Source organism: Seriola dumerili, unplaced genomic scaffold, assembly GCF_002260705.1.
Source record: "Seriola dumerili isolate Sdu_G_001 unplaced genomic scaffold, Sdu_1.0 BDQW01000073.1, whole genome shotgun sequence".
NCBI classification, from domain to species: Eukaryota; Metazoa; Chordata; class Actinopteri; order Carangiformes; family Carangidae; genus Seriola; species Seriola dumerili.
Genome location: NW_019174328.1, coordinates 3,794,719 through 3,808,241, shown reverse-complemented (window position 1 = coordinate 3,808,241; position 13,523 = coordinate 3,794,719). Strand labels below are relative to the sequence as shown.

At 40.0% G+C, this 13,523-nt stretch overlaps 1 protein-coding gene across 1 annotated transcript in view; it reads right to left on the bottom strand.

Moving 5' to 3' along the window:
* Window positions 1-13,523, bottom strand: part of stk32c (serine/threonine kinase 32C) — a 78,946-nt gene that overhangs the window by 6,423 nt on the left and 59,000 nt on the right. Inside the window, exons 4-10 of the mRNA XM_022743647.1 lie at window positions 10,847-11,020; window positions 6,541-6,578; window positions 5,167-5,256; window positions 4,461-4,564; window positions 4,207-4,323; window positions 776-901; window positions 286-414 (exon numbers count right to left, since the gene is read on the bottom strand). Coding sequence (XP_022599368.1) covers window positions 286-414; window positions 776-901; window positions 4,207-4,323; window positions 4,461-4,564; window positions 5,167-5,256; window positions 6,541-6,578; window positions 10,847-11,020 — 778 coding nt within the window. The remainder of the gene's footprint in view (window positions 1-285; window positions 415-775; window positions 902-4,206; window positions 4,324-4,460; window positions 4,565-5,166; window positions 5,257-6,540; window positions 6,579-10,846; window positions 11,021-13,523) is intronic.

The following is a 13,523-nucleotide window of genomic DNA, read 5'->3' as shown; positions in this document are numbered from 1 at the left end:
TCCATCTTGGTAAAGATTAGTGGATGGTGAAAACACCAGTGACAATCAAATTAGTTCAGGAATTTAAAATTCTATCGGCTGCTAAATCTGATTTGTTGTAGTTTAGTAATACATCAATAACTATATTACAATATTGTCAATAAACAAAACCAAACCACATGAAAAGCATTGTATTATAGGTCGGCACTGTCCTAGTATGCAAAATACTCATGAATGAGTTGGGAGGATGGACACTGTAGCTCTGATTTCTGGTTGATTTTTAAGACTGTGGACAATGTCACTTACGGACTGCGAATCCTTGCTGTTGTCTCGAGACCGGTTCTTGGCCAGCCTCTTCTTCTTCTTGTGAAGTGGACGCGACTCCAGGATCATCTCCTCCAGCTCAAAGGTGGGGTCGCAGTGGAGACGACCTTTCTGCAGAAGGGAGATGCACAGGAGATAATTAGAAACACAAACACACACACAAACAGGATCATAAATCTGCTGCTGTATACACAGAGCCACAGAGTGCACAAATGCAAAGTGCACACTGATCTCAATGTACCGAATAACACACATGAATACACTCACATGCACACACAAATGTACAGTAAGTGCATGTGCACACACTATAGTGAGATAACATGAAGAAGCTGCATTCAATTTCCTTTGCATTATTTAGTTGCTACACATCCTCATTACCATCCACAAACATGAAGGAGCACCTGCGTGTGCGTTTAAATGTTTAATTGTATATGTGTGCGTGTGTGTTGATATCTGATCTCTTCACACTAACATTAGGAACAAATCCAGCCTCCATCTTCTTCTCGTATACAGCATCCCAGTTGACGTCAGCGAGGTAGGGAGATGTCTGCATGTCAGACACGCTGGAGAAACGATGCTCTGGGTTCACTGTCAGTAACTAGAAGAAATGGACACACACACACACACACACACACACACACACACACACACACACACACACACACACACACTCCAATGTCACCTACATCATGTCACCTTCCAAGTAGCAATATCACCTTCACAACTTCTCTCCTCACTCACAGCCAGGCTCTTATTCTCTCTGGAGGTGAAATAAACTCACAAATGTGGGTGTTGATTGTGTAATTCAAATAGTGTGCAGCTGGGCTAGTTGAAGTGAACAAAAGAAGGAGCTGAAAATTGTGTGTTACACTTGTACTTGAGATGTTTCCCCGAAACTATCCTGCCATAAAAATGTAAACATTTGATATTAAATATTTTCAGCTACAAGGAGGCTACTGTATGAATTCAGACTTGTGGATAAAAAATATAGACATATTGTTTGTTTTCATGGGGAATGGAGATATTGTTATAGTCACTTGATATTTTAAGTTTTTATTGTTTCTAAGCATGGACAAGAATATGTAGGCTACCTAGAAAGCGTTTAATATTAAATAAATACAAAAACACATAAAAAAATAAATGAATAAAGTGTGTAAAACATATAAATAAACCAATAAAATGTGAAATTATTCACTCCAACCTCATTATTCTGATATTTCATCATTTTTATTTTGATAATAACTGGGGTTTTACTTGAGTTCCATATTTTCTCATTTCATAATGTCACTTTTCATGACAGTGGTGTCTCAAGCAAATCAGCAACTACTATCATTTAGTCAGCTAACTAGCTAGGTTAGATAAGTAGCTTAGCTAGTTAGGATTGTAACTCAGCAAAGACAGTAGTGATAGCCGTGTTAGCTAGCTCCTGTTGCCCTGAGCAACCACTAAAGACAGTCTGTCTCTGAGGTTTTCTCTGAGGAGCATTAAGCCAGCTGCTGCTGTTTACACTGTCTTTTCACTTTGACACTGAGTAACAATTAAAGCTCACAACCTTACCGTGCTAGCTAGGCTGTCAGGAAGGTAGCATTTGCAGTCTTGTTAAGATACTACTGTGCCTGCAAACTGTTTTTTTAGTTGGTTTATTCAGGAACAACAGGTGAAACTAATTTTGTTAACGAGTTCCATCAAGTGTCCCTGTAAGCCATGACAATGAGTCAGCAAGCACATTACCAGGGCCCTGAAATCAGCTCCCCTAAAGGAAATACAGTCGTTCTTAATGTTATCAGTTCAACCTGTGCTTTTCCTGCTATAGCAAGCCACAATGTCTGCAGTGAAAAATGTCATTACTCTGACACTGTTGGTGCAACAGCTGCCCGGAGCTCACTCCACTAAATTTGGTGGCAGTTACTGACCATGCTTGCATGTGATAGACTGAAAGGTGAGGAGGCAGTGACAACACCATTGACAGGAAGAGTGACACTGTGAAATAAAAACAGACATTATGAAATAAAATGTCACATTAAATACAGCTGAGATAACTGCTATAATTGAATAAAAACAGACTTTTCTAAACAGCTGTTTTGAAATAAAAGTTTATATAATTAAGTTAATTAATTAACTTATGAATGAAATTATTAGTTCAGCATTTTGCACAATTTATTTATTATTGATCATTTATTTAATAAATAGTTATTCATCTATCTTTGAAGGCTCCATAAGAGAAAACTATATAATTATGTTGCCACTAAACATCAACTGGAGGAAATCTGGTAAACTTACTGATATACTAACCAACAGGGGGCACTGTTAATCAAATCAGCCACTCATCAGGTTTGAATCAAAATTGTTGCACTGATCAAGACGGATGAATGCCACACATGAGTGGAGTCACTTATCCCAGGGAGGAAATAAAAAATGGAGCTGATACAGTTGTGTTTTTAATGGAACACCATCTGTTTCATTTTTCACCTCAGGGTAAACACTGGAATTGATAAGAAGATGTGGCTTTTGTTGTCATGTTAACTCTCTTCCTTGCTTCAGTCACAGGCTGATTCAGTTTTCTCCTGCAGGGCCGGTTAGGTCTGTCTCGGTGGAGTCCAGACACGGTAATCGATCAGCAGCAGAGCGGAAGAGACCTACGCTCCGTCCAGAACACTCAGTCACTCAGACACAGAGCACATGCACGCACTCATGCTCACACTTACACTCTGCCAAGAAATATCCTTTTTAACAAGCCACGTGTTCTCTTACTCACTCCAAAATCCCGTCTTTAAATGACTAAAGAAATACTGCCACAGGGGATGCGCTAATTTGTTTCCATCACAGTTTCACTTGTGCAGATGAGAACATGTTGACTCAAAGTAGAATAAGGTAGACTATTATCATAGAGAAGGGGTGTTGAGCAGATTTATTTCCATTTGACGCAATGGGAATTTTCTCATCAAACTGTCAGATTTTCACTTGTAAGAAAAGCTTCAATATCAAGTCAAATTACTTGTTATGATGGATATTATCAGGAGCAATATACTGGTTGACACACACACACATACACACACACTGTCTCTCTTCTCTCACCCACTTGCTCCGTTTCTGTGCTTCCATCCCTCAGATTCCCATCTGTCGTTTTTCTTCTCCTTTGCCCTGAGGGTCTCAGCTCATCCTCCCTCCCTCCAGCTCCAGTCCCCCAACAGTACCTGCATCTTCTGTTCCCGAGGCTTCAGTGGCTTTTTACCTCAATATGTACACTGATATCACCTCTACATCCAGGCCCTCCTTACCTCCTGATCCTTAATCTTTTGGTTTGTAAACTGACACCAACAAAAGCACCAATCTATACAATTTACAATCACATAAGACAAAGCATACTTGCAAATAACAAGCTGGGGCTGAGGAAGGTTTGGCTTTTGGCTTAGAAATTACTTAAATAGTTATTTAATAGTCAGAGAATATATTTTTCAGTCATTTAAGTAACTAATGAAACTATCAATTCAACTATTAATTTCAGTTGATCATAAAATTTTGAGAACTAATGCAACCTGTCACAAATCAAGCAGGTGCTGGAGGCAAAAAATATAATATATTAAAATTATATATAAAAAGGATCTCCACCATCAAAAGTTTTTTCTAAAACTAATAAAAAAAGAGACTGGCAAGTTAAAGGTTCAGGGGTATCTCCAATTAAATTAATTTTCATTAAATCTAAGCAGTTCTCAATCTATGCAACATGTACCATTTGTACTGGTAATGTAAAACATCAGAATCATTAATCTCTACCACTGCCACAATTTCATGATAGTTTTATCTCTTAGTAGGCAAAGATTTATGTGTTTAAATTTGGAGGCAAATCCAGTTGTTTAACTGACAGAGCCGAAAGTAAATGATGTCCCACTGTGTCCAGCTCACCTTCCTCAAGAGGGAAACCAGATCCTTGGGCCAAGCTGGGCTGTACTGCACACTGACTGTGCTGAAGAGCTGAATCAGGGACTCCACCGAGTTATTGGCGTGGATATCATAGGGCCTCTGGTATGAGTACAGGTTGACAAAAAGAGGAAGGAAAAATATTAAGATGAGGAGAAAGAAATGGTGGAGGAATGGAGGCAAATTGAGTTTTTGCAGCCTTCTAACATAAAATATCTCAGATTGCCATCATGTGTTACCCATCCACGCAGCACTTCGAAGATTGTCACCCCTAGTGACCACCAGTCTACTTCAAAGGCGTAGCCCGTTCCTCCACTTACAAAGGACTGGAAGATCTCTGGGGCTGAAAGCAGACAGAGACTCACTTCTGGAGCAGAAAAAGCTTTTTAAACCACTGCCTGTACATGTCGTACAAAAAAAAAAAAAAGATGCATGTCTTCCTCTGTGAAAATGTCACCAGAAATGGTTCATTTTCTCCTCAGTCATCACTAGACGAGACGTGACATTTTTACATATTTGCCTAAGCTTTTCACAAATAAACACACAATCTGTAATTTCTATCATTAAAATCACAAGTTAATCTTTAGTGATGATGAGTGTTCAGAAATCAGAAATGTAGTCTAGCACCATCCAGTAGCTGAACACGGTGTATCTACTATGAGCTTGTCACATGCATACAATTCATTTTAGCTGCTTTGTCACATCTCACTCCGGATGTTATTTACATAACAATGTCACATTCATTTTGTTCAAATCAACTAAACTGCAACCAAATTCAGAGATGTCTCTGTTCATTTTGAATGTAGCACAACACAACGCCTTTTTCTTATAACTTTCTTCATCTTTCCCGTCAGGATATTAATTTGTAGAAAGCAATCAGAATTCCACAATGACACAAGGCGTGGTTGATAAGATGGTTGTGATGTGACTGCAAATCAAAGTTACCCATGTAGGGCTTTGTCCCAGCTAAGGCTGTGGCTCTCTCTCCATCCTTTATTATTGTGGCGATGTTGAAGTCTGTCAAGTGAGCGTGACCTGAGAAGACGCAAACAAAAAAATCCATCAAAACAAAATGCATCTGATCTTTGGTATTTTTAAATAAATGTCTATGATGACATAAAAAATGAAAGATTTCAATATGTAAGGAAGGAAAACAAAACCTGACATTTCAGTAAACTGGATCAATGTGTCCTCGTAGTTTTGTGTGTCAGATACACATCCATCACTCCTGTGATCTTGTTACTGTTGTGACTCATTAGAAGCCTGCAGGGTCATTTTTGTGTATCTTACTTGTCAGGATGGACTCCAGAATCTCACGGCTGTCTGGATACTGTGCATTTAAAATGTTTGGCTATTACATAATTCACACTTTTCTTACGTACATAACTATACAATAACAGGTTAAGTATAACAGGTTAGACTTAAAGGATGTTTTAGACACACAAATGTATTATGGACATATTTATGTATAACCTTTATATAACCTTTGTAACCGTATATATAACTACAAGAAACAAGAAAAGAGAGACATCAATAATAAGCACATACAATCTCTAAAAATGTTCTAAATAAATAGTTTGAATTCATCAAGTGGAATAAGATGCTCAAGTCCTTCCATTTATATGCTGCAGTGTACTGGGAGGCAGTGTTCCCATTTTCAGCATTTACTGGTGGGGTACTAGTAGTTAAGCAGTCCTCAGATCTGTGTTGAGGGCAGCATTTTAAGAGCACAGATGTGATATCCAGGCAGCTTTAGTAGGATACATATTTTATGCAGATATAACAGTAATGGTAACTGGTGATTCAGAAATGACACAGTGGTAAAGTGCATCAAGTTGTTTTAAGGTGGATTATGTATGATCTGAAGCAACATGCAAAAGAATTATGGGTTCTTCAGAATAAAACATCTTTTGTTTTAGCAACATTCAACCCAAGCTTGAGGTTATAGAAACAGTATCATCTGCATAAAAATGGATATTTTAAGTCAGGGATGGAGTAATAATATTGCGATTATATTTGTATTTATATATTTGTATACTTTCTGCAGCCCAGACATTTAACTGTTAGCCATGGGGCTACATCCATACTACATACGCAGGAGTTCTCACACACCATCTTTGTTGTTGTCCACCCCCAACCCCCCTCTTAACTCAACGCAAACGCGTGTGACGTCATCCAGAGCATTATCGCCACATTCCAGACTCTGCAACCCTTTGCTTTAGTCAAGCTCTCCTGTGACTTCAACTGGACATCCAGTTTCATCCAGTTTGTGGACTTTACTATCAGAGGAGACCTGCTGCCAACAGTTCACATCCTTACCTTGCTCATCCAACAGGATATTGTCTGGCTTGACATCTCTGAAAAAGACAAACACAGACATGCACACTAATCATAGAAGAATACATGACCTTTAAGTTTGGAAAAACAGGTTTTACTAATTAAGAGTTTAAACCTAGAAAAAAAGTGAATCTGCTTCATCTAGTGGAGCGGCTAATATGGTTTGATCAAATTTGATTGACAAAATAATATAACAACCTCACAACTGTCATCAATCTTACATTAAAATGTATTGTGTTTTGGTGTCTGGAGATGCGTGACATGATGTTTTATTTAACAGACCCATGCTCACTTCAAACCAACGAAAAGAGCCCAAACAGAGCAGCACAGACATAAGTAACCAAACACATAACTGCGGCAGAAAATGTTGTGTTCATGTAGGACCCAATGGCTCATAGCAAGATGAAAATAAGTTAATATTACTAAATTAGTATTAAGCGCCTTTAATGCATGAACCCAATATGATTATTTGTTTACATGGAGTACTATGGTGCTTTTAGTTCCTTCACTCTGTGATTTTCCAGTGAAATGAAAACACAGTTTTTCAGGCCATCATTGTTTGTGGTCAGGTGGCAAACACTGGGATAAGATGTGTACAGTATATGTGGATGTGAAAGTCTGTGGGAGGTGTTTTTGTAGGCTGATGCATGTGTGAATTACATGTTGGTGCAACATGTTAAGTGTGTGTCTGTGTGTGTGTCAGTGAGAGATCGACATGGAGAAAATTTTCATTCTCTGCATTTCAAACATTGCCTGGGTGCATGAGAACACAACCATCACCGATCCCCCTGGAGGCTCTGGCAGGTTTGTCTGCACATGCTTTTTACACTGGCCACCCATGCAACACACACATTCAGGCACACACTCACACCCATGCACACACATCCTCGATATTTTCCAGCCTCTCCAAGCCCTCCACAGGCAATTAACAGAGCGCACACAGCTTATTTAATTATGCCGCACGTCACGCTGGTGTGGAGAATACACATGGTCCGCAGAGGGCATCGACACACCCCATAGGACACATGTGTTCGCTGGGGCTCTGCAACGCCAAGCTGATGCTAATATCATCTGCCAAAACGATCCAGCAGCACAAGGCTGGAGGGAAATACATACATGTTCACAGGAGGAATCCTGATACAACTGCCAGTGTAGCATTGTGCTATTTTGTTTGAAGTACAAAATTCACTTAGTGTTTCATTCATTTTGCAGCGAGTGCAGAAACACCAATCCAACATGAAACGGCATGTAAAGTGATTTCACATTTTGTGCAGGAACAAACCTCTAGTGTGAGGCGATCTAATATGTAGAGCTTTTAACGTGTTACGTATATGATAAAGAGAAGGGAGGAGAAGCAAAGAGAAGAGGAGAGAAGAGAACAGAGGCAAAGCAAAGCAAAGAAGAGAAGCAAAGAGAAGAGAATAGAAGAGAAGCGAAGAGAGAAGCAAAGAGAAGACAAGCAAAGAGAAGAGAAGCGAAGAGAGAAGCAAAGACAAGAGGAGAAGCAAAGAGAAGAGAATAGAAGAGAAGAGGAGAGGCAAAGAGAAGAGGAAAGGGAAGAGGAGAAGAGAAGAGAAGAGGAGAAGCGAAGAGAAGAGAAGAGAAGAGAAGAGAAGAGAAGAGAAGAGAAGACAAGAGAAGAGAAGAGAAGAGAAGAGAAGAGAAGAGAAGAGAAGAGAAGAGAAGAGAAGAGAAGAGAAGAGAAGAGAAGAGAAGACTCTCCACTTTTACTTCCCTTCTTCTCAAAGGACTAATTTTACCTCCTTGGGCATGGTGGCAGCTGACTGTTGCTAGGAGACCAGAGACCCTTCTTCCTTCAGTTGGTGCAACAAAATAATTGTATAGTATTCTCCTGCCAAAAACTTACAGGGTGGAACAAAATTGTAGAGCTGGGGACGGCCATGGATACCTAGGGATTGGATTACGGCTCTGAGAGTAGACACAACTGTGTCAGAGGCAGAACAGTTGATGTCAAGGAGAGGGTGGAAAAACATTGAAAAAAAAGCATAAATACAATAAGGACGATTTGTCGCCTGTTACTGATGGTAGTTTTGAAATGTACATCTGGGACATGTTTGCCAACTGGACTTGGAATAAAGAGTCAGTGGCTCCCTGTTGTGAAGTAAAAGGAGAGAGAGTAACTGCCTCATTGAACATAGCATTATACAAGCCTGTAATGTTATATAATATACATGAAACGCATGAGAGTTATTATATGTACACCTATGAGGATGCACCGTGAGGTTGCCAGGCAACCAGGTGAGGCTCCGAGAGGTGAAAATGTAACTTGTTGTTTTACCCCCATTTTATGCAGATTAAACAAAGAAGCTATAATGTGAAATTTTAGAGTTGCTAGTAGGTGGACTTTGTTTTAGCTTTTTCAGCTAACAGAGCCAGACTAGCTGTTTCCCTGTGTTTTCAGTCTTTACGATAAGCTAAGCTAACCATCCCCAGGACCCAGCTTTATACTGAGCACACAAACATGAAGATGAATGAGCGTCTCCTTCAACACCAGGAAAAAAGCAAATATTTTCTGTTCCCAAAATGTCAAACTGTTCCTTTATCACTAACGCAACATGTCTGTTTTGTTACTTATTATTTCTTTTACTGTTGTTATTTCATAAAAAACTGTAAATTTTTACTACACAGGCATGCTTCACTGTCCACAGACATGCAAGATGGCACTACTAGAAACACACACACACACACACACACACACACACACACACTATACTGTTGTTTAAAGGAAGAAATGTAGCCCAAATGAGGTTTTGAACAAGGTTCAAACTGTTTTTCAGCCATCTGTGGTACTAAATCTGCAGTCTGCAGGGATCCAGCTCTTTCACTTACTGCACACTTACTGCTGCGCTAAGCATATCTGGACAAAAAGCTGCGGATGGCTAGTCCACCCTGGCTGAAGATGATGGATGGTAACAATTACGGGAACACACATGAGGGCTATCTTTAGGTATGTAAAGTAATGTAAATAAAAACAGGGATGCCCAAATGCCTGGATAAGGTATTAATTTAAGCCCGCACCAAGACACAATGAATGAATGAAGACTGAATTTATAACGAGTGAGAATCTGCCTGCTTTTGCTTCTTTTTTGTTCTTTTGTTCTTATTTTCTATCAATTCACATCTTAATTGCTCTTAGAACAGATTCAAGAAAGTTAAGTGGACTTCTCAATAGGATAACAAATACAATCGTCCTAAGACTATGGCCATGAGTTTATGGATATAGCAGTGAGCCATAACTGGTGCAAAACAGAGAACGTAACAAATACACTTCAGAGTCCAAATAAAAACATCAATCGCCAATTATATTGCTGCAAGCTGAAGAAACAGAACACAATGTACAAAACCTGTTGAATACTAAAACTTATAGAAACAACTTTGAGCTTATTTTGAGTTTTGAGAACCTTGAATTCTTTCAATGCAGGAGAAGCTGAGGCTTTTTATTTCGATGAAACAAAATATAATAATTTAATGGGCTGATACTGGTGCTTTGGGTGCAGTATGTGAGTACATGAGTACGTGAGTATTGTAGATAAAAACACTTAAATGGAAGTTTAATTTGTCTGTCCTGTAGCTTTGAGATTGAATTAAACCCCTGAGAATATTATGTTATTTGTTTTGGTTTTACATCTCGCTACTTTACTGTTTTGGCTCAGTCTTACAGCTCTCAACAGCACTGTTTGTGGTAAAACAAACTGTGATAAACCCACTGTATTCAACTGCACAACAGACACACAATGTTAGCGACCAGCTGGTGTAGAGGAAGGTGGTGGAAACCAAAAAAATGTAAAAGGAGAGTTAATATCAGAATTATGTTCATCAGGTGTACAGAAACATGACTCCAAATGAACTTTAATGTATGCCTTTATCATGCATTTTTGTTAACACATTTGCAATATTAACTTTACATGGTAATAATATGTTAATGTTTAGTTTACCGTTGGCTCTGCAATAAGTGGTGTTTTAATCTTTTTCTTTGGTTTGCAAAATGACTTCCACTAACTGGCTACTACATACTTTAGATAAATACTGAGTAATTGCCTTCAGTTAAAGCTATTGTTCAAAACAGCTTTAAAACAAATGCATTCTTCACTTGTTTCAAGTAAACAGGTTTAAATAGATTTTTTGTCATTTCTCTGTAGGCTGTTGACAGTGACGATAGAAAAGACTACGGAGAAATGTGTGTCTTTACAAATTTTCACAAAAGGCTTGGAAGCTGTCGGAGGCTTTGAATTGAAATGAGAAATTAGAAAAGAAGATGAATTTGTACCTATGGATGATGTGCTGGCTCTGAAGGTAGTCCAGCGCCAGTGTCATCTCACAGAGGTAGAGTTTGACAGCGTCCTCGCTGAACTGGACGCTCTGCTGCAGGTGGTAGCGGAGGTCTCCTCCTAGCAGGAGGTCCACCACCATGAACATGTCCTCCTCATCCTGGAATGAGTACCTGGGACCAGTGGGGAGGAGGACACAGCGCTCAGTCACTGTCCAGTATGGAAAGCACACATGCTACACAAACAAAGGCAACGACTGAGCACACAAACAACGCTACATGTAGTATAGGAGCTTGTATGCTCTTGCATGCAGTACATACAGTACATCACGAGTGCAAAGCTTGGACGGTAAACACAAGTTTACAGAAACCCACACAAGGACAAACATGGCATAAGTCCTTATCTGTGTGGGACCACGTGAAAACATGCTCTATTCATGCATCTCTCTCTGCATTGTACCTAAACAAATAATGTTAAATCTGAAACCTTTATGCACAATGCATAGACTTGACTTGGTTTCTGTATGAGTGTCTGCTTCCTGCAGGCAGGCTCTACCCATGCACACCATATTGTAATAGTGACAGTAACAACCATCTTTATCCTAATAACATGTCACTTATTTAAAAGTGATGCAAGGGATGCAAGAAAAGAGAAAGTGGTTGTCAAATTAAAGCTTGAAAACAGACCGTCTTTGCTCACTGTTACTTCACTGAAGGCTGCTCGTGGACCACTAAACATTTTTGTCAATCAGGCTTACTAATCAAGCACATCCAATTAAAACACAGCCTCTCGGCGATCTGTAACACTCCACTCCACAATTCCTGCCCCAGACACTGAACACAACACGAAGCCACACGGGTGAACAAACTGTTTTCGCACAACAGAATCAAATTTTTCATCTACGACAGATAAAGGCAGAATAATAACTTAATAACCCTCCCCCATGTCGATTTGCAGGAGAGGAGGGAAACAAATTGAGCCTTGGTGATTTCTTCAATCAAACGCAGTTTAATGTGGTTGCTGCTGAGCCAAATCTTTACTTCCCCTATTAAAGCTCCGATACTGTGGTGGTGGTACTACTTTGCTTTACAGCTGCAGGTTCCCTCTGTATCTTCAGGCTTGGTCCTGAACACTCAGGGGGACATTCTGATTGGTTCTATTCAGGTGTAATTTCCTGCCTCTCTATAAAGTGAGAAATGGGGCCTGTGTTTGCTGCAGAGTGAAAATCATTCTATCTCATCCACAGATTGGTGGTTCTGCCAGAAAAAAAAAACCCATTTGCAGAAGTGTTGGGTCTTTCTCTTCTTCTCTCCTGCGTAGATTAAATGATGAAATGGCCTCGACTTTCATGCGATAGGATAGATAATGGGCGGACACTCCTGATTCACTGAACACAATAACAACACCTAGTATTTTCCCTGATGCATTATATTATGAGCTGTACAACTTAGGAGCAAAAAAAAATTATTTTAAATACTGCAAAGGTTCATCTTTGTATTACCGTCAGTTGCCATTAGACACCCTGTCATCACTACAAGACAGTCCTGCAGGCTGCACTCAAGAGGAAATGACAGTCGAAGCCAGACAAAGTAAACCAACCTGCCCTGACCCTTCAAAGATCAGCCACGCTATTAAAACACATAGCTGCCTCAGCAGATGGCCGGCCCCAGGATGTTGTTTGCCGTTGGCAGGGATTCCTCACTGTCACCTTTTTATCACCTCATTGTCACAGTCTGATTCCTGGTATCCAGTTGACAGATGAGCTTCCTCTGAGGCGCCACTCACTATCTCAGTGTTGCACAAAACGGTCTTCCCGAGCCTCCGCCAAAATATCTGGGCTCCTAAGAGAGAGAGACTGCAGCAGCTTGGGTCTGGTTGTCACTTCCTTCCCAGCTTTCACTGAGGTGACAAGGAGATGTCAGATACGGGCCGACAACTGGAGCATATGAAAGCTCTGGCGCTGACAAGCCCTGTCACCTTTAAGACTCTTGCCAAGGATGGGACAGAGGAGAAAACACAAACAATTTTATACCCCAGCCCCTAAAAATCAAATAAAGGAGTCTTCTGCTGTCTTGGAGTGGGAAAGTAGCACTGATTAAACACAAAACAAAACATCAAGAAGACATCCCTCCATGTGTATAAATACATATCGGAAAAATCATTTACAAAATCATATTCAAGTTGATAATTTTGCCTGCATTTGGCAGAGACAGTACAAACAAATGCATAGACATTTGCATAATATAATATGCATCAGTATCAATCATGGTAGAAGAAAAAAATTACATTGTGGTAACTAAAATGCAGCTGTGTATCTTCTGAAGACTCATTGAGAAGATCTTGAACTGGCTACAGTTAACGAGTACTAAGCTACACACTTTATTCTAACTGCTTGTTCACCAGCTTGTTGCTAACTCTGTCTGCTGCTTGGTGGGCAGGTAGTGTACGGTTGGTTTGATCCATAGATCGTAAATAAAGATGGACGTAGCCTCTGTGACATCACCCACAGGTTTCTGAAGAATGGTTTTGACACTCAGAGTGAGCTGCTCAGAGTGAGCTGCTCCGCCGTCGCCATCTTGTCAGCGCCAGACTCCACCTAACTCCTGGCTAATCCAGGTGCATGTCGGTTTGTGGCAAGCATATGCTCACCCACATGTCACTCAAAGTAGTCACGCC